At 30.2% G+C, this 21,163-nt stretch overlaps 1 protein-coding gene and 1 long non-coding RNA gene across 3 annotated transcripts; both read left to right on the forward strand.

Moving 5' to 3' along the window:
• Positions 1 to 7,066: 7,066 nt before the first annotated feature.
• Positions 7,067 to 11,747, forward strand: LOC145096860 (mitogen-activated protein kinase kinase kinase 5-like). 2 transcript variants are annotated; one of them, XM_079034220.1, is made up of 9 exons: positions 7,067 to 7,864; positions 7,960 to 8,496; positions 8,599 to 8,749; positions 8,816 to 8,979; positions 9,081 to 9,156; positions 9,277 to 9,336; positions 9,405 to 9,530; positions 10,037 to 10,246; positions 11,323 to 11,747. In XM_079034220.1, exons 1-9 carry the CDS (start codon positions 7,440 to 7,442, stop codon positions 11,560 to 11,562), a joined length of 1,989 nt encoding a protein of 662 aa, XP_078890346.1. In that variant the 5' UTR covers positions 7,067 to 7,439; the 3' UTR covers positions 11,563 to 11,747. The 2 variants fall into 2 exon arrangements, with proteins under 2 accessions (XP_078890346.1, XP_078890347.1); XM_079034221.1 differs by having other exon boundaries at positions 7,966 to 8,496.
• Positions 11,748 to 18,351: 6,604 nt separating this feature from the next.
• LOC145100569 (uncharacterized) lies at positions 18,352 to 20,124 on the forward strand. The gene is made up of 3 exons (XR_013705133.1): positions 18,352 to 18,499; positions 18,637 to 18,751; positions 19,888 to 20,124. It is a non-coding gene; the product is annotated as an uncharacterized LOC145100569 (long non-coding RNA).
• The last annotated feature ends 1,039 nt before the right edge of the window (positions 20,125 to 21,163 follow it).

Below are 21,163 nucleotides of genomic sequence, written 5' to 3' on the forward strand. Positions count from 1 at the left end.
AAAGAACATGGTTTGACATGCGGAATTAAAGCTTGCACAATTGAACATGGTGATTTGGGTGTTTAAGAGATATATTGAATGTATATGGTGTTACAAAAAAGGACTAGATCTAGACTACATAATTAACACACACTTACACACTCACTTTTACATCTCTCAAGCACACCTCTACAAGTGGACAAACCCACTATTTATAGAGGTGTTTACATGTCTCTCTCTCACTCTCTATCTCTCATGTGTCACAAGGCTAATACTCCACATGCAAGTGGGTTTTACAAAAGTCAAACATTTACAAAGTCATGAATGAATAACTTTGCAACCCCAACATTCTCTCCCTCAAAGTTAGGAATGAATGACCCACTTCAAATCTTCCAAAATCAAGCACTACGCGGTTCGAGCCTCAAAGGTGACACATGTCGAAACGAACTTCAATCTTCAATTCTTCCATGACTCTTCAATTTGGACTCTAGGATGTGAGACCATACAAACCAAGCAGCAACGAATGATTAATTCCAAATAATCACCCAAAAGTTGCGCATAAAAACACACCCCAAAAATCTTCAATAATTCCAAACCCATTTCGAATACATCACTTCCGAACTTCCAATTGCATCATCTCGTGAGCTTTAAAACTTCAAGATCACTTCGGTCTTCAAATCCGCGTAATATGAAAAATTCAAGTTCGAATTTCCATATAAAACTTCTCCCCCTTTTTATAATCGAAATTTGATTATAAAACTCCAAGGAAAAAGAACGTGCTCTATTCGGAATTTTTCATGCCAAAACTCCCCCTTAACATGTGGCATAAACATTTTGCTTCAATCCGAAAAATCCAAAAAATATTGAATTTTTAGCTTCATTCACGAATCACCTTTGACAAAATTTCTCAAAAATGGGTAGAAATTGTCAATTTCAAAATTCTGCAGTGACCCGTTGCGCCAAAAACAGCCAAATATGCGAACACACTCCCATTTGCGAAACTGGGTAAAATGTGTAAATTCGCACAAACTGCAGGGACCAGATTTCAAAATTCTGCAATTTCAGCATTTTATGACCCCATTTGCGAAGTTGGATATATTTTGCCATTTTGCGAAGACTGCAGGGATACGAAATAAAAATTCTGCACTTTTGTCTTTTTATTACCCAATTTGCGAAGTTGGACCATTTGAATTTTTTTTTCTTAAAAAGAGCAGGGGCCAAATGCGAAACTTTTTAGCTTTCTTCCCCAATTCGCATTCTACTGTAAAATTCGCATTTTTATTTGCACAATTTTCGCATTTATCTCACCAAATGCGAACAAAACAAGATCAAATGCAAATCCAATGAAGATCCAGATGCGAACTCAAGATTTCAAATGCGAACATTTTTCTTGAGATCAGATGCGAACTTGATACAGATCTTGGACTCCAAACGTGCAAAACCAAACCATCAACATCATTCCGTTTATTCATCCAAATTCATTCAAAATCCAGACTCAACAACCAAACACAAATGCGAATCCAGACTCAAAATCTATCGATTTCATCAGACTTTGCATCTACTTGCGAAAATCAACAAACCAAAATCCAAAAACTTTCGCACATCGACCCAAAACAAAAATCTTCAAAATCAAATTCCAAGTCTTCGTTAAAATCAAATGCGAATTGCTTCAACTGTTCGCATCGTTTTCTGATTCACCAACCGATTCCAAAATCAAATATCTTCGAATTCAAACACATCATCAACCCAAGCTATCGATTCCAATAAACAAAATCGATTCACAACATTATATTCCAACCATCGATCATCAACTCTTCGTCATCACGTCGTACAACTATCAATATCCAAAATATTGATTGCAACAGCAGCAACAAAATAAACTTGTCCCTTTATCATCTGTTACAGATTTCATATGCGAACCCATCACACAATCGATAAAAAAAATCGATTTCGACTTTTTAGTTGACTCCGACGAACACCAAATCCAACGTAATATTTTCCAACTGTTCTTCATTATGTTCTTGATTGTTCAAGATTATCCATAAAGATTAATCTCGATATTGAGATCCAAAGAATTTGCGGTTTAGAGATTCCAACTCAAGAACAACAATCGACAAAAAAAAATTCCGATCTAACTCAAGAACACAAAATTAAAGAATAATCGATGAAAGTACTGGAAGAATTTTGGATCACAAATACAACATAAAATCGATTCAGATAGCTATTTTATTGATCAAAACAAATACCAATTGATTATTCCGAATTGTCGATGAAAGTGAAACACAAGAAACAAGAACAAATGATCGATGAACACTAGAAGAGTCCTGAATGTACAACTCTTTTAAGCGTATGATGAAGATATTTCAACAGATTTAAGAATTGGAATAAAAACATATATGGATCATAATTGATGAACAGTAAGCATTCTTTGATTTGGGCTCAATGAAATAATAATCAAATTATGGATTATTTGGGCTGGATCTTTTGAATATACGAAGTGGAGTAATATTTGAATATGTCTTTGGGCTTAAAAATCTGATCACACGAACAGTAACCAATTCAAACGAATTTTGAAGATATTAGATCCTAAAATGAATTTTGAGCTTAAATCTCAATTCAGACGATCAATTTCAATTTGAAAATTGAATCGAACAAACAAATATGATTGGATCGGGCTTTGATCAACAAAAAAAATATTGGATCACAACAAATGAGTTTTTCAAAGAAGATTTGATCCAACGAGTCAAACGATCATGAATCAAAAAACGCAACGCACGATTCAAATGAAATTAAGAGAGATCATTGAGAGAGACTCACCAAAATTGATCAAATTGCGACAAAATTGCCAAACCGAGAATCGTTCTTCAAAAGTCACGTTGATCGTGAAAACCAAGCTCTGATACCAATTGTAGTGACAAAGAACATGGTTTGACATGCGGAATTAAAGTTTGCACAATTGAACATGGTGATTTGGGTGTTTAAGAGATATATTGAATGTATATGGTGTTACAAAAAAGGACTAGATCTAGACTACATAATTAACACACACTTACACACTCACTTTTACATCTCTCAAGCACACCTCTACAAGTGGATAAACCCACTATTTATAGAGGTGTTTACATGTCTCTCTTTCACTCTCTATCTCTCATGTGTCACAAGGCTAATACTCCACATGCAAGTGGGTTTTACAAAAGTCAAACATTTACAAAGTCATGAATGAATAACTTTGCAACCTCAACATGTCTGCGCCGCGCAGACCACGCACAGACATTAGCCTTCGCAGACTGTTTGTTTTTTTGAAGACTGCAGACCTAAAAATGTCTGCGCACCCTCTTCTTGGCGTAGATGTGGACATGAGTCTTCTAACATCTTTAGACATCTTCTAGCCTAAAAAAACACATATATCTTTATTTTTTTTAAGTTTTTTTTTAATTTATATTTTTTCCAACTTTATTAATAATAAACAATTTGAAAAAAAAAATACAAAACTTAAAATAAAAAAAAAATGTTTGACGATACAAACATGATATTTTTGACAAATTTATAAATAAATATTTATTACAATAATAATCATTGAAGTTGTTTACATAAATATGAAAAAAAAAATCAAAATATATAATCTTATATTTTTTTGCCAAATTTTATAAAACATTGTTTAATACACTATCATTAATTTCTCGAGAAAATATTTATGATACGTTTTTAATGGATTTAATTGAAAAAATCGAAGTTTATTTACATCCATTTATGTATCAAATTCTTTGATCCCTAATTATAATGTTTAGTTATAACTTTTCAATCAAAGTTGTTGGTTTTTTGTCAAATATATACGTTAATTCATAACAGTTTTATTTTTATTTTTTATACAAAAATACATAAAAATTGATCTAGATTTATTAATTATTTATAACAAAGTCATAAAAATATTAAAAAATCACTTTGAAGTTTAAAAAAATCAGTTTATTTAGATTTCAGTTTATTTTAGTAGTCTGCAGATGTTAAAAAAACAAACAGTCTTTTTTTTTCAGACTGCAGACGTTTGGTCCACCTCTTCTACTGCAGATGTCTACAGATGTGGGCCGCAGACTGCAGACATATTCCCTCAGAAAAAACAAACAACACCTTACTTGTTTATATGTGTTTAAATATTAAAATATAACGCATTATGTAATGAAATTATAATAAGCCGTTTTCAGAAATTTATAAACACCGAATGTTTAGTTTTGAAACATAAAATGTGATTTTTTTCAATGCTCACTCTTTCTAAGATTTAGTACGATTAAACATATTTAAATATCTACTTAGCATAACAAATTGCAATATTAAACGACAATGCCTCAAAAGGAGTGTGTTTAGTCCCATAACAAATCTTTTGAAATTTACTTGAATTAATTTAAATATCTAAGGACGGACGTGTTCGCCCATAACAAATCTTTTGAAATTTACTTGAATTAATTTAAATATCTAAGGACGTGTTCGGCAAAAGTAGCTGTTAACTAAAAACGAATAGCGGTTAGTTGGTAGCGGGTAACAGGTAGCTGGTAGCGGGAAGCTGTAGCTTTTATTTGTTATATGAATGTTTGGCAAAAGTAGCTGGAAGCTTTTGAAATATACTCCCTCCGTCCCATAATTATTGTCCACTTTTGACTTTTGAAATCTTTATTCGTCAATTTTGACCTTAAATATTTTTATTTGTGTTATATATTATTTTATGAAACTTATAACAATGAAAATACATTTAAAATGCAATCCATTTATATATTTTGCATCAAATATTATGTATAAAAAACAGAAATATTTAAGGTCAAAGTTAAAGAATAATGACTTCAAAAGTCAAAAGTGGACAATAAATATGGGACGGAGGTAGTATAAAATTATATAAAAGGACAATTAATTAAAAATAAATAAATATATAAATATATTTTTAAGGGTAATTTTAGAAATTGATTTCAAAAGCTCATGAGCGTTTTGTTAAACGCTACATGAAGTAGCTTTTAGAATCGGAGCGTTTTGTTAAAACTAAAACTAAACGCTCGTATTACCAAACGAAGTTTTTTGTTTAAACTAGAGCGTTTTATCAAAAACTAAAAGCTAGAAGCTCCCAAATGCTTCCAAAAGCTCTGTGCCAAATATGCCCTTAGACGAAAGGCTAGTTTTATAGTACAACTTCTATCCAAATTAAATCAAAATCAAAAGCATGTAACCTTCAAACCTACAAACAACTTTCAAAATATTGACCGGAAAAAATAGCTAACAACCATGTTCTTTTTTAACACAACAATTAAACCAAATTCAACCACTAGGTAAGCAAGTTGATCAACTATTTATAAAAATGATAGCCCATTTTCAGTAAATTATCAACGTATATACACTCTATAGTTCTTAATAGTCCATTTTTTAATATTAAACTAAAATGTGATCTTCACTACCGTCAAGTTCTACACTTGAATATTACAAATGTATCAACAAAGAAAATCTATGCGTGTCTCAAAATTAAATTGATGGAGTGTGTTTTAGCCCAAAAAGGTGTTGAAAATTGAAGTGATGGAGTCCTATGGTTCCCGTCTTCCCTCTGTCAGTCATATCCATTTCTAACGGTCTTAATTATTTCATTTGGAAGAGTCCTACATAAACAATAATGGCTTCCTTCTGCCTTCGTCTCCTAACCTTATCTCTGCCCCATTCTCGAAGGCAAAGATTTATAGACACCAGTGTCTTCAATGTCTGTTTCTCTCCACCATGATTTCTTTATTTTTTTAAGTATACATGTGTGTCTATTCAGTTGTGTAGCTTCAAGAATCAACAACTCAATGTTCCTTTACTGTCGGATCTCTATTTTAAATTTGATTAATGGTTGGTTTGATGGTATTTGTTTGAAGGTATTTTGTAGCTTTTTTAAAATTGTATTATATTTTTATGTTCAACATATTCTCTCACTATGAATTATGTAGATAACCTCTTTTAAGGATCTTTTTTTCTATAATTTTTTTTGCTGTCTCGGATTGTTGGAGAACATCAAGCCCACAAGTAAAAGTAAATGAGAATGAGAAAAACATCGAGTTTAAAAGAATGCTCAGATCCATGTAGTGGCAACATGATTCAGTTTGTCGTTTAATTGTAAAATTAAAAATAAAGAACTTGACAATGTCAAGACAATATTGGAACCTTTAGGAAGGCAAGCACTAATTAGGTAAAGATAAGCATTAGTTTCTTTGAAGATTTTTAGAATTAACATCAATTTGTATCGATCTTTAAATGTGGCGTGAAATTGATAGTGGCTTGTTTGGTTTAAGACTTTAGAGAAAAAGTGGCATGTAAACCAAGTTACTTTCTAGGATTAGTTCATAAAAAGAATCAGAATTAGTCGTATATATCTATCCAAATAAATTTTTGTCACTATTAAGTCCATGAACTCTTGCAACTGAGAATTGACATTTGGTAAACATTGTTTTACAAGGACATGGATCAACACCCAATGTTTGTTTGCGTTAATGTTGGCTCATTCACTTATGGTTCATTCTACATTAGTGCCCAATTTTTGTAACGCTTGGTTCCGGTGTAAGTTTATTTCTCTAACTGTTTACAAATTCCTTTGGGACTCGACAAGTTTGAAGCTTCAACTGGTTGTGTCGGGAGAGTTTTGGTTGTGGATATTAATGAACCAAGTCAGCGAGTCGGAGTGTCCCATTCCTTGGCTTTTAGGTGAGGGAAAGAAAAGTGACGAAAATGAAGGTATGACCCACAAAAAATGAGGGAAGTTTCCCTCCCACACCCTCCGGTCTAAATATAACATCAAAATCGATCTTCATGTTGAAGGAGTCTCCATTCATAATTATAATATATTAAAACAGTTGGTTTTATGCTACTATTAAAAAACAGTCACAAATTTATAATTTATAATAAGAGTATTTACCTAATACAATATTATGAAAAAAAATTGTAAAAAAGCCTTTTCTTTAATTAAAAAATATAAAAAAAGAAAATAGAGAGGGGTCGTTTGATAATATAAATAAAAACACCAGGGTCAAACGCGACTTTTCCAATCAACGTCACCGTTTACAGTTTCGTCTGCTTTTGAAAATTCAGTGGAACATCTCTTCTTCCCCCTCTGCATCTATACATACAGAAAGTATATATGTATATATATAGGACCAAGTATGCACTATGTAGTGCACACGAGCATTGACTTTGGACTTTGTTTCTTGGCGTTTACACAGAGTGGAAGCGATAACGAGTATGATGATGATGTTGGTGATGACGATATGTATATATATAATCGTGTGCCTTACTTCAATCATAACATGGAGGAAACAAACGTCTCAATTGCCGATTCAAATGTTGACAAAATGGTAGTAAACGCGACGACTCCTCAACCTCATAACCCTCAATTTCTACTAGCTTCTGGATCACCGTTTTCGTAAGGCATTTGGCTATTTTGGTTGCGAATTTGGTTGCTCATGGGTAAATTCTTCAATAAAAGGAGGTTTCATCTTTCTTCCCCTGCTAATCTGATGCATTTCTCTACTTCTACTTCTAATAATTCTTCGAAGAATGCGAATTTTGCATCGACGTCTCCGTGTTCGTCTTCTTCTTCGCCGTGTGGGTCGTCGATGAATGGAGGGCTTTTTTCTCCGCAGTTGAAGAAGAGGCTCACCAGGCAGCGTAAACTCCGCCATCTGACAATGGAGGACTTTTGTGCGCCGGAGGAAGATGATGCTACTAGTACTAGGTCAAAATCGTTACCAGTTTCCCCAACTTCCAAGTCAAAGTCGCCATATAAGTTGCAGCAACACTGGTCCTTGTCCGCCGTTCCCCAACCATTGCCGCTTCCTAACGATGAATTGCGGTTTCCGGCGGAAGCTAATAGCAGAGGAGATGGACGGTAAGCTTCTGAGACTTTTGAATCATAAAGGGAGGATATGATTGATATGATTATGCTTCCATCTTATTGTGAAACTGAATCTGGAAACTATATAGTTGCAGATCTGATAGAATTCCGACGAACAATAACAGTCGTGGTATCTCAATATCGTCTAAAACTTCTACTTACCATCGCCGGAAATGTTATCCTGAAGGCATAAACGGCGAAAAGGATGGCGGTGATATCAGGTTAGATGTTCCGGCTAGGAGTGCCCCTACCACCGCCTCCACAAGCCCTACACTCAGCCCCAAAAGGTTCAGCACCGTCGATATATTTGATTCTGCGTTCGCTTTTCCTCGAGAATTTCATTTTTCTCCGCCATCAACAAGACGATCGCAACTCCACAGTCCGCCATTACAGAGTCCTTACCGGAATCCGTCAGTCCCTTTACTTAACATCAAATCTCCGCCGGAAACTTCCATGGCAAGGACAGAAAGCAACAACGCTAATGTTTATCCACTTCCCCGGCCTCCCGCACCTCCGAGACATGTGTCTAGTCGTCAATCAGATGGGCAATCGATAAAAGGACAATGGCAGAAAGGGAAACTCCTCGGTCGTGGAACTTATGGTAGCGTATATGAAGCAATGAATCGGTATGTCATCATCTACCATAACAATAACCATAATCATAACTCAAAACTACCTTCTTCTCATCTTCTCCTCTCTGTTCTATAAATTCCAATTTTTTCTTCTAGTGAAACTGGAAGTTTATGCGCAATGAAAGAAGTCGACATCATTCCAGACGACACAAAATCATCTGAATGTATACGTCAATTAGAGCAGGAAATAAGAGTTCTACGAACCTTAGAACATCCAAACATCGTACAGTATCTGGGTTCTGAAATCGTAAGTTTCTTTACTCTATACATTTCATTGATTTTGTTGATCAACAAATTACTCTGCTCTATGCAGATTGAGGATCGATTTTGCATATATTTGGAGTATGTTCACCCTGGCGCCATTAATAAATATGTGAAAGAACACTGTGGAGCTTTAACAGAATCTGTAGTTAGAAATTTCACACGTCATATTCTCTCAGGATTGGCTTACTTACACAGCAAGAAAACAGTTCACAGGTGATTATTATTATTGATATTAATTTATGATTTATTTCTCTTCACATACATATTGATAATTGCAACTATAAGTAGATGATATATCTCTATTATATTTATAGGGATATTAAAGGAGCAAATTTGCTCGTTGATGCATCCGGGGTAGTGAAGCTAGCAGACTTTGGATTGGCAAAACATGTGAGTTGAAAAATAATCTTATATATTTCTCAATTATCAATTATCAATATTATATTAATAAAAAAGGAAAGGAAAAAAGTGTCCTAATAGTTATCTGTTATCCCTTTTGTGGCTTTACAGCTTTCTGCACATTCAAATGATCTTTCCTTAAAGGGTAGTCCACACTGGATGGCTCCAGAGGTATTTCTTTGAAATTACAAATTTACCCTTCCTATGTACGATGATAAAGACTGCCATCATCTTCACAGGTTTTGCAAGCTGTTCTTAGAAAAGATGCAAATATGGAAGACACGTGTACCATGGACATTTGGAGCTTGGGGTGTACCCTAATTGAAATGGTCACTGGAAAACCTCCTTGGAATGAGTTCAATGCAGTAAGTTGGTATTTTTTATAATATTTTGAGGTAATATTCAATTAATTCCCTACATTTTGACCTCATATTCAATTAAGTCCCTACACTTGACACGACATATGTTGTTAACCTGCAAATTGTCCACAATTGAATAATTTAACCGGTATTCGGGATTTAATCAGAAAAAAAAAAAAAGGAAATATTCGATAAAGTCTCAATATTTTAGCCAGTTTACGGTTTAATCGCAACTTTTATTTTTTGAACAGAAAAGTCCCGATTATTTTATATTTTCCCAAATTAACGAAATAGTCTTTATTTTTTTCAACATAAAACGACAAATTATCGTGTAAAATTAGATAATCAGGACTTTTCTGTTCAAAAAATAAATGTTAGGATTAAACGTAAACTGACTTAAAATATTGGGAATTTATCGGAGATTTCCCCTCAAAAAAATATAAGGACTTAATTGGATATGAGGTCAAAATGTAAGGACTTTATATGTTTATACAATTTTTTTTTATTGTTAGGGGCAAGCGATGTTCAACATGTTAAGAAGATCACCACCAATACCTGAATCTTTATCATCAGAAGGAAAAGATTTTTTGAGACGATGTTTGCAAAGGAATCCTGAAAATCGTTCATCGGCTGCTTTGTTGCTTGAACATCCTTTTGTGTGTAACTCATTTGATCCAAATTTTGCACTCTGCAAACAAGCGTTTTCTCGTTTGAGATTGAATGTAAGTTCCAATTTTGTGAATTTTGATTTATTTATATACATTTTCATTAACTTTTTTTTTAAATGTTTAATCACTCGACTTTTAGTTTTGTTTCGTTGTTATGAAAGTTTGTACTTTTTGTGGACATGACATTGATATGGACATATGACATGTGACAGGTTTGTTGAAACAGTTTTATTAAATAGTAGTCAAGTTTCAATTTCGGCATTAACATGTTTAATGTTTCAATAAATCTGTCACATTATATGTCCATATCAGCACCACAAACTAGAAAATTTCATAATAATAGAACAAAAAGTTTTAAAAAATGACCAAAATTAGAAAGTTGAGTGTTGAATCTTTTTAAAAAAATGTTTTGAGGAAGTGGTGGAACAAATGTGAAACTTGGTTTACTATCTAGTGGCATTTTGTCATTTGTAAAGAGAAAATCACTAATAAAATTTGTAAAGAAGTTAAAAAAAAAGGTAAAATAGTCATTTTATTTGAAACAATGACCAAAATTGTTATGAAACATAAATAAATAAATAAAACTTACGAAACCTCAAATTAGGAAAAAAATTGCAAGAAAGAACTTATTGGTACCAAAATTGTAAAAAACAATGATACTTAGTGACCATTTCTGTCATTTAGTCATTTATTTATTTGAAAAATATATAAAAGCCATTTTTGGCCAATTTTTTTTTGTTTAACCACTATATTTTAGTTTAATGAATGAAAGCCACCAAAGTTTGGCAATTTTATCTATCTTAACCACTTTGACTTTTTATATAAAGTGGGCCACAACAAAAAAAAAAATTGTCAAAATTTAGTGTCTTTTAAAGTCACTAAACTTTGACAAAAGTTTTCTATTGTGACCACAGAACACTTATTTTTGTCAAACTTAGACGGTTTTTATTGACGAAACTGAAATACAATGGTTAATAAACCACAAAATGGTCGAATAAATCATAGTGGCTTTTATATATATATATATATATATATATATATATATATATATATATATATATATATATATTGCATTTTACATATTTGTTATTCTTAGTTTTCACATGCTTATTTTTTAAATTATATTCTAGGAAATATCATTTAATCCAAAAGAATCACATGCACGTCACAAAGATATAATGCAACCCTCGCATAGAAGAGCCCGGAAACATCCACAAGAGAATTCACCAGCCACCCGCCAGTCTCCAAGGTCGACCCTTGAAGTTCTTCCAACTGTATCTTTTCATGACCATTGGGGCACTTCACAAATCCCCAATGGTGGTCACAGGACATATTCTCTTCCAACCACTCCTGATAGGGGGTCATCATAGTCTAGTTGTATCTGGTGTTTTTTTATTGGTTGATTAACAAATTAGAAATTAGATTCATTGTTATATCTTCACATGCTTTTATTTGAATAGCAATGTTGTTACAATGTATATTGTATATATATGATTCTATAAATTTATTTTTATGTAAAATTGTTGTACCACATAGTATGACTTTCGTTGCATTGTGATGTTGTATTGTGATGTGATTTGTACTAATAGATAACTATTCAATAACATTTTTTTGTGGTGTAATGTCTTTTGGTCGTTATATAATGTTAGTTGACTATTACTTTTTGAGAAATAGATAAATATATCTATTTTCCTTAATAATTTGGCATATATTAACCAAAAAAATGATTCCTTCCTAATACTAATAGTCAAGCATTTTGCAAGGGCTACTGTGAAATATGAAATGTGAAATGGTCAAAAAGTGGTCTCCCTGTATTTAAGCAAAAAAAAAAAGTTTAGATTTTTTTTTTCACATTTTCACCCTTATATTTTCAAACTCTCTCATCTCCACTTCACATTGAGAAATTTGAGAAAATAGGCAGAATCAAGTAAGTGGACTTTCTTTTAAAGGTGATTTTATACATATAAAACTTACGTAAAAGTTTGTTTTGGCCTACTTGTGCTTGAAAGGAAGGAAACACATTACACATGTTTCACATTTTTGTCTGTTTCACATTATGCTCACTGAGAAACACTCTTATTTCACATTTTACGCTTTAGATTTATACTATTTGCTTCTAAATGTGATGTTGTGATGTTTATTTATGTATCTTGTTGTGTGTGTGTGTGTTTTGGTCATATTTTCTTTAGATATATTGCATACGCTGTTGTAAATTTGAACCCTATGAACAGATATCGGAGTATTAAAGTTTCAAATTATTTCGACGGGTTCATTCATTAATATTACAACATTATATTACAAATCCAAATATAGCAGTGTTATCCAAAAGCAGAACACTCTACACTCTATGGTTGAAGAAAATTTTCAAAGTATATTTTCCTAATAAGAAAAACAAATATGAAAAAAGAATAATATAATTTCTCCTTTGTTTTTACATATGATTTTATTGTATTTGTATGATTAATGTTGTATATAGGATTAAAACGAGTAGATAATAATTTGAAAACAATTTATTGGCGAATAGGGATCCTCGGTAGACATTTCATATTTGCATTTTTTGCAATGTTTTATGAGATTTTTATAAATGTTACCAAACGTTTGATGAATGATTTTGGCTATTTCTTTGTTTAACCACACTATATTTCAAAAGGCCAACACCAAGTTTAACAATTTTATCTATGGTGGCCATTTTGATCTTCTACATGTTAAAAATGTCACAACAACATTTTTGTCAAAATTTGGTGGATTTAGTGAAATATGGTGCGTCAAAATATTCATTAGAGTCACTAAACTTTAACAAAAATTTCTATTATTACCATTTTAATCAAAACAATACGAGTTCATATAAAAATGTTATGATTGTTTAAAATTGAAGAAAATATTGTAAACAATGACAAAAATCATTATGAAACATTTAAAAAAGACACCTTATGAAAACCTAAAAAATATCTATTAATTAATAATTTATTTGAAATATTAATTGACTAATAATTTTAAGTTTTTACTCTGAAAGTTTAATTAATTTTATAACCGTGATTCTCACAGGTTATAAATTACTTTTAAGATAAATGATACTTAATATGTTTTATATTGGACAAATATAGTAAAAATCGAAAGTGAGAAGAAAAATGAAAAGATTAGGATAAGAATTGAGATGATTAGGACCATACTCGAAAACCTGCCAAAATTCAAGTTATGTGCCTCGTCCAAGAGTTCAAATTGACACGAATATGGAGACATGGTTTTCATGACGCTAGACTCCTATTGTCGTGACACTGAGTTGCCGAGTCTATAAATACATGATTTTCTCACCATAATTTGGTAAGGTATTAGAAGTCGTCCAGAACCCTTTTAGGGGTTATTTCAAAGCTGGAGAAATAGTAGGAGCAAAGATTTGAAGAATCGCAAGCTATAAATATTAGGATTTCACTTTGATTCGCTTGATAATCGTGTCTAGCAATCCTTCAGTGATGCTTTTCTATTTTTGTCTATTAATTATGGGGTAAAACCCTTATGTTTTCACTAGATAAGATGTAACCTTATGACTTGGTGTGATTCCATTGTTTGAATATTTAATTTTATTTAATATGTTATGTTTGTTTGATCAAGTATCTTACGTGTTAAAGTTTTGATTTCTATTATCTATTGTTAAGTTAGTAGAATTTAGACAACCAATCTGGTTGTATTAACTTGAATCTTGATTAGTTTATGAGCAATAAGTTGTTAGGTCTAGTGATTGATTAAATCCTAAGGTCAGGTAGTATAATCGTAAACTTAAATGTGTAAGACAACATTTGTTAATCACTTATATAATCGACTTTCATGATCATTGAAGTTAATTCATAAATCAAATCTCTCGTAATAAAAACTTAATTATAATTGTTTAGATAGTTAATTCCATGAAATTATGTTGTGCATCTTTATAATTATACAAATTAGTTAATCAGACCAAGATAAATAATTACATTAGAAATCGGTAAAAAAAATAACAAAACCCACCATATCTGAAGGCGAAATTGAATCTATGCAAAAACATCTTTATTTATTTTGTCTCTAAATTTATTCTTTAGTTTTCTTAATTTTAGTTAAGTTTGGTTAAATTTAAACAATACCCTTTTTACTTTATTGTTTACAAGTTTAATTGATATTTGAACTATTTGATTTAAACCATTTTCGTTCTCTTTGTGTTCGACACCTTTTTTTTACCAAAATTGTATCAATACACGATTAGGTACACTACCTGTAATGTGTATTATTTTCAAGGTTCTAAATAACGTAAGACATGACTTGACGGCAATGTCAAACCTCAAATTTTTTCAAGTTGTGGGAAGTCATGTCGTTTGTAAGGTGTGACTTAAAACGACAATTTTGTATATATATATATATATATATATATATATATATATATATATATATATATATATTCTACTATTATTCATTTTTATATAAATAAATGACTTAACGCGACATTTTATCAAAGCTTGACGGTAAGAACAAGCGTTGAAGTCATGACGTGCCATGTCCCGCTTTTTAGAACCTTGATTATTTCACATACGAAAGATTAGGATTAATAAGTTTAAAACTAGTACATAAAAAATACACATAGATCATCATCTATGTTGACCATTTTAACTATCTTTATAGCAGATTAAAATAGTCACAACAAATTTTTTGTCAAAAAAATTATCAAAATTTTGTGTATTTAATGAAATATTGTGTGTCGGTATTTTTGCTAATGTAACTAAACACTAAAAAGGTTATATTATGACCACTTTAATCAACTATAATTATATAAAGTTGATAGTGGTCAGCATAGAAAAAATATGAGACTTGGGGCGAATTTTATTGACAAAACTGAAATGCAATGGTTAAACCATAAAATGTCCAAAATATAGTGATTTTTATATAATTTTCCCTTTACGAATGTGTTATTCTTAGTTTTCATATGCATATTTTTAAATTGTATCCTAGAAAATATCATTTAGGGGGTGTTTGGGATATCTTTTGAGAGGGCAAAAAAAACTTTTGGGAAAAGATAACAAACAAAAGATGCAAGGCCGGTCCAGACGGTGGGCAACCCGGGCGACCGCCCAGGGCCCACGACTCAACGGGCCCAAAATTTCTGGATTATATATATATATATATATATATATATATATATATATATATATATATATATATATATATATATATATAAACCAATTATTACCAAAATGATTTTTAGGGCCTAAATTTGGTTCAAACTCAAATTAGCTCAAAAGATAAACAATTTGACTTGCTTGTTATTGCTAATTGAACGTGATTATAGAGAAGAATAAATGATTTTTTTTAATCTTTATTATATTTTTCTTTAAGGGGCCCTTTTTTTCTTTTCGCCCCGGACCCCATATACGTTTGGACCGGCCCTGAAAAGATGTTTGGGGAAAGCTCCTTTTGGATTTTTTAAAGAAGGAAAACTGACTTTTTGGAAAAGTCAGGGAAACCTAGCTTTTTGGAACTTTTGCCAAAAGATCTTTTGCCCTCTGAAAAGATACCCCAAACACCCCCGTAAGAATCGCATGCACACCACAAAGATATCATGCAACACTTACCAAACACCAACACCATAACAATCACATAGGCTAACAAACATGAAAGAGCACTCAAACGTCCACATGAGAATCACCAGCCACCCACCCCTCACCGAGGTGTACCCTTGAAGTTCTACCAACTGTATCTTGTATCTTTTGATGACAATTTTCATTAATCCCACTGATGGCAAGACATTCTCTTTCAAACCACCCCTAACATGGATCTGTCCTAATTTTATTGGGGTTGTGTTTTAGTGTTTTACCGGCTGATTAAGTAATTAGAAATTAATAAATAACGAGAAAGATTCAGTATTATATCTTCACATGCTTTTATTGGAATAACTTAGTTACAATGTATATACAAAAAAATTCAACTACATTTGTAATCGTAATTATATATATATATATATATATATATATATATATATATATATATATATATATATATACTAGTTTATAACCCGTAAGAACTACGGTTATAAAATTAATTAAACTTTCATATAAAAAGTCAAAATTATTAATTAATTATTCTAAATAAAGTATTATTTAAGAGAAATTTTTTTAGTTATATCAAATTATAATCGTTGATTTAAATAAATAATTGAAGTTATATCATCTTATAATATGTATTAAATTTATTTTTTTTTCAATCTAATGTTATTAATTTAATATAATTAGAGTGGGAAAATTTAAAATTTGAAATTTAAATAAAAGAATCAATTATTAGTTTAATGTAATTAGAGTGAAAAAATTTAAAATTTGAAATTTAAAATGAATAATTAATAGGTTGACAAGTGGCATGATAATGAATATATAACATTAATGAGGTGTTCTAATTGTATGACACTTGTCAATAGGATATATATATATACACATATAAATGGGGTACCCACACGATGCAGCGTCGGCGAACAGTTCTGATGAATTGTTTCCTTTGGGTGATTAGTTTCCTTTGTGTTTTAAGTTTTGAGATTTAGGTTTAGGCACTGTCGTTACCATTAAAATAAATTTATAATATGTGTCCACAAAACTAAAACTTTTAAATGAAATTTGGCCAAAACATGGGCAAATGATGTCTCATCCATTTTTTTACAATTTTTTTTGCTGAACGACTCCTAATATTATAATAAACTACACCAATAATGAATAACTTTTTTTACAAGTTGTTTTTGTTGAATGGCTTCCAATATCTTTTTACGTCAACCAACCAAAAATATTTTTGAAAATCTAATTTTATATAGTAGGATAATAAGCACGAAAGTTTAAAAAAATAAAAGGGTAAAAATAATATTTTATAAAGTTCAAAGGGGTTAAGGTGACATTTTAACAATCAGTGCTGGAAAAGCCACAAACTAAAATATAAAAAATTTAAATAAATGGTCTTTTCTATTGCAATTCTTACAATTTTTGGAAATGAGAGGGACTATGTTTGTTAAAAGGTTTATAAGGAATGGATTTGTGGACTCAGGGACCATTTGTGTAATTTTGTCATGATTAAATTAAAGACTTAACTAAATATGAGAATCATGTGGAAAGTTTTCCCTATTTTGGAAACATGTTATATTATAGAAAATGTGTTATATATAGCCGTATTAGTGTTTCCATGCAGGATGCAATTACAGCTATTATTTTCATTTGATCAGTTTTTGAGCGACAAGTAGTTTTGGTAGAATGTGTGACAAATTCTAACTTTTTTTCTAATAGAGATAAAATCATATATTTCTATCTTATTTATATCAGGTTTACTCTTATCAAGTTAGATATTAAATCAATTATTTCATATCTTAACTAGGTTATAACCCGTGGAAACCACAGGAGATAAGTTAAAAAAAATTATACACCAAAAAAATTAATAATTGTAAAAAAGCATTTAATTTTGGATGGTAAATAAGTACAACTTTATTATAATACATGTCCGTTCGTTCTGTAAAACAAAAGTTTTTAAACGATAAAAATATTACAGTAAAATGTATTCACAATATAATTAAATTTTCAAAATGTATCGGGAAACTTAAAAAGATTTATAAATCGTTTTAAGATATCCTCCTGTAATTCGTTAGTAAATTAATCGCGAAAATAGTAAAAGTTGGATAAAAAAATTGATACTATCACCATTCTCTTTCATGTTAAAAACATGTACGGTTGATGGATTATGAGGTACTGACGTAGAATAATTATTTTTGGATTTTTTTTATCCAAATATAATTTTCTAAGTTTTCACTTTTCTTTAGCATGACTGTAGTCCATGTTGTTATTTGAATCTGCAAAAAAAATAGTATTTAAATTTTAAGAAAGATGATATATATTTGTAAAGATGTTATAAGAATATATCGAGAATAAAATTACATTGGATTATATATTTGAAAACTGATATATATATATATATATATATATATATATATATATATATATATATATATATATATATATATATATATGTTTTTATTTTGGAAATAATATCATATTTCTTAATTAATTACATTTAAAAATGTATTGTTTAAGTGAAAGCCAAGGGCCCAAAATTTTATGTTAATATAGTCTAGGGACTATACTTGTAACTCACTCTAATAAAACAACGTTACGTGGCAATGAATAGATGAATAGAGTAATTCACAGTCGTCTCAACTCTCAAGACTCAAGAGGAAGGAAGAGAAGCCTACCAACGTCGCCAAATCAACTCGCCGGAGTTCCGTTGCATGTAATATGATATTGTGGTGAAGTTCTATTTTATATAATTGTAAGGATTTGCGTTTTAAAACAACTTACAGCTTCTTGAGATAAAATGATTTTCATAACCTAATACCCTAAACTATTCTAACCTTGCGATTTTTTTTCTTTTTTTTCAACCTGGATGCGACTTTGTTCTTGAATAAGGAATGAATAGAGAGTAGAGAACAAAGATACCTCGATGGAGGTCAAAATCTGGAAAAAGAGTTTTAAAGAAATAACGGCGTCGTTGCTAAAACACGTTTGAAGAAGAGGAATAAAGGTAAAATAAAATTTTTTCGTTCTTTGCAGAAGATGCACTAATAATTGTATGAATAGATTCCAGATTTAGTATTTATTAAATTGTTTAGGTGATTGCTATGGGATATCATAACAACTACTCTTTGATTTTTTTTCCAGATTTATATGAAGCTTCAAATTACTACAATAAAATTCTGCATAATACATAAAAAATAAGAAAACAAAACAAACAAATGAAAATCTATATGAAATCAGTGAATCAAAACATACATCTTTATCTTATTTTTCAAGCTTATTTCTCAAGATGTATACAAACAGAACATATATCTTGAACATAAAGGGGTAGTTTCAGTAGAAAGAATAAGAAAATAAAATAAACAAATCAAAAACAGATAGCTATGGAATATCGTTAACAACTACTCTTTGATTTTTTTTCCAAATTTATAGGAAGCTTCAAATAACTACCCTAAAATTCTAAATAATACAGAAAAAAAAATAAGAAAACAAAATAAACAAATCAAAATCTATAGGAAATCAGTGAATCAAAACATACATCTTTATCTAAGGTTATATAATAAACATTATTTTTCATTCTAGAAAAATGTGTAATGAAATGTTTAGTCTAGAAATGCGATTTTTTTAATCTTTAAAACAAATAGCTATGTGATATCTTTAACGACTATTCTTTCTTTGATTTTTTTCCAGATTTAGAATAAGAAAATAAAACAAACAAATCAAAAACAGATAGCTATGGGATATAATTAACAACTACTTTTTGTTTTTCTTCCAGATTTATATGAAGCTTCAAATAACTACCCTAGAATTCTAGCATAATACAGAAAAAATAAGAAAACAAAACAAACAAATCAAAATCTATATGAAATCAGTGAATCAAAACATATATCTTTATCTAATTTTTCAAGATGTATACAAACAGAACATATATCTTGAACATAAAGGGGTAGCTTCCTTTATGTTAAAAACATATATGGAGAAATTGAACCAGAAATAGATGAGTGAAGTAGGATGCATCCGAACAAAGAAATAAGAACTGAAAGTAGAATGGTATTAACGTATTTTCAGAAAAATGTTAGAATTATTGGTTTATGAAGATATGAAAATGAACTAACCAGATTTCTTATGATGTATCTTCTGCAGAAAACGTAATGTTGAAGAAGAAAGCATAATGAAAGTCGACAATTGGAATTGGAACGAAAGTTGAAGACGTATTATTGGAGTATTCGATATGTATCTATTAAAATTTGAATTGAAAAAGCTGATTTTTTGGGATTCTTTGAAATCTTTAAAAGGATTCAAAAAATAATTAGGATATGTAACCAAAGATTTACGTCAATTGTTTTTGTTTCCAAAAAAACATGGAATTTGAATTTGAAACCTTGAACCATTCAATAATAACTTTATATAAAATCGGGAATTTTGATAATATCTACTATATAATCTACTATCTAATCTAATCTAATTGTCGAATAATTTTGATTAATTGAATTATTTTATTTAAATAGGAAATATAGGAATTTTGTAGAAGATGACACGTGGCAAAGTGACAATGTAGAAGAGGGACAAGTGGCAAAAATGAGTTTTGTTTATTAGAGGAGGTAGATGTTTTTGGACAACAAAAATATTATATATTAAAAGAAACATAATAAATTAATAATTTTAAAAATTTTCAGATTTAAAGTATCTTTTTAAACGTAAAATTTTAAAAATTAAAAATTGATTGTATTTTACATCTCTTATTTTATCAACTTGACTCTCATCAACTTATATATTAAACCAATTATTTCATTTATTTAAATTTGGAAAACAAACAAATTATAAATAAAAAAACATATTAAATCAATAATTTAAAAAAACCTTCACATGAAAAGTATCTTTTTAAAAGTAAAATTTTAAAAATAAAAAGTTGTTAGTATTTTAATGCAACAAAAACAACTTTTATCAAACTTATTGAACTAAACCAAAAAAGAACTTAAAATAATTAATAATCATTACTCGTTAGAAAAAAAAAATAAACAAAAACAATAACATTTGTCATCACAAATCTCGTGTTATCTTTTGAATAAAAAATAATGCGCAGAACAAAGAAATGGGTTACATTGAATAACGAACATAAATCCCGTTTTAACTCATGATGATTTTTTTGTAGTTGTTCTTACATACTTGAATGTTTTCATACTCTTTCATAAACTAAACCCCAGCAGGAAGTTGGAAAGTAATCAAAGTACACAGAAAAAGGGAAAAAAAAACAGAAACAACTGACCAACACCAAATATAATGCAACATCCATAAACTATAAAAAAATGACTTAAGGAAACTCATCTTGTGAAAATTTACCATGAAGCATACCTCAAAGCCTCAAAACAATAGCAATGAAGTTTAAAGCTCACACCAACAATAACAACCAACTTTTGAA

The sequence above is a fragment of the Lactuca serriola genome, chromosome 4, assembly GCF_051521515.1.
Source record: "Lactuca serriola cultivar US96UC23 chromosome 4, Lser_US96UC23_V15, whole genome shotgun sequence".
In the NCBI taxonomy this organism is placed as follows: domain Eukaryota; kingdom Viridiplantae; phylum Streptophyta; class Magnoliopsida; order Asterales; family Asteraceae; genus Lactuca; species Lactuca serriola.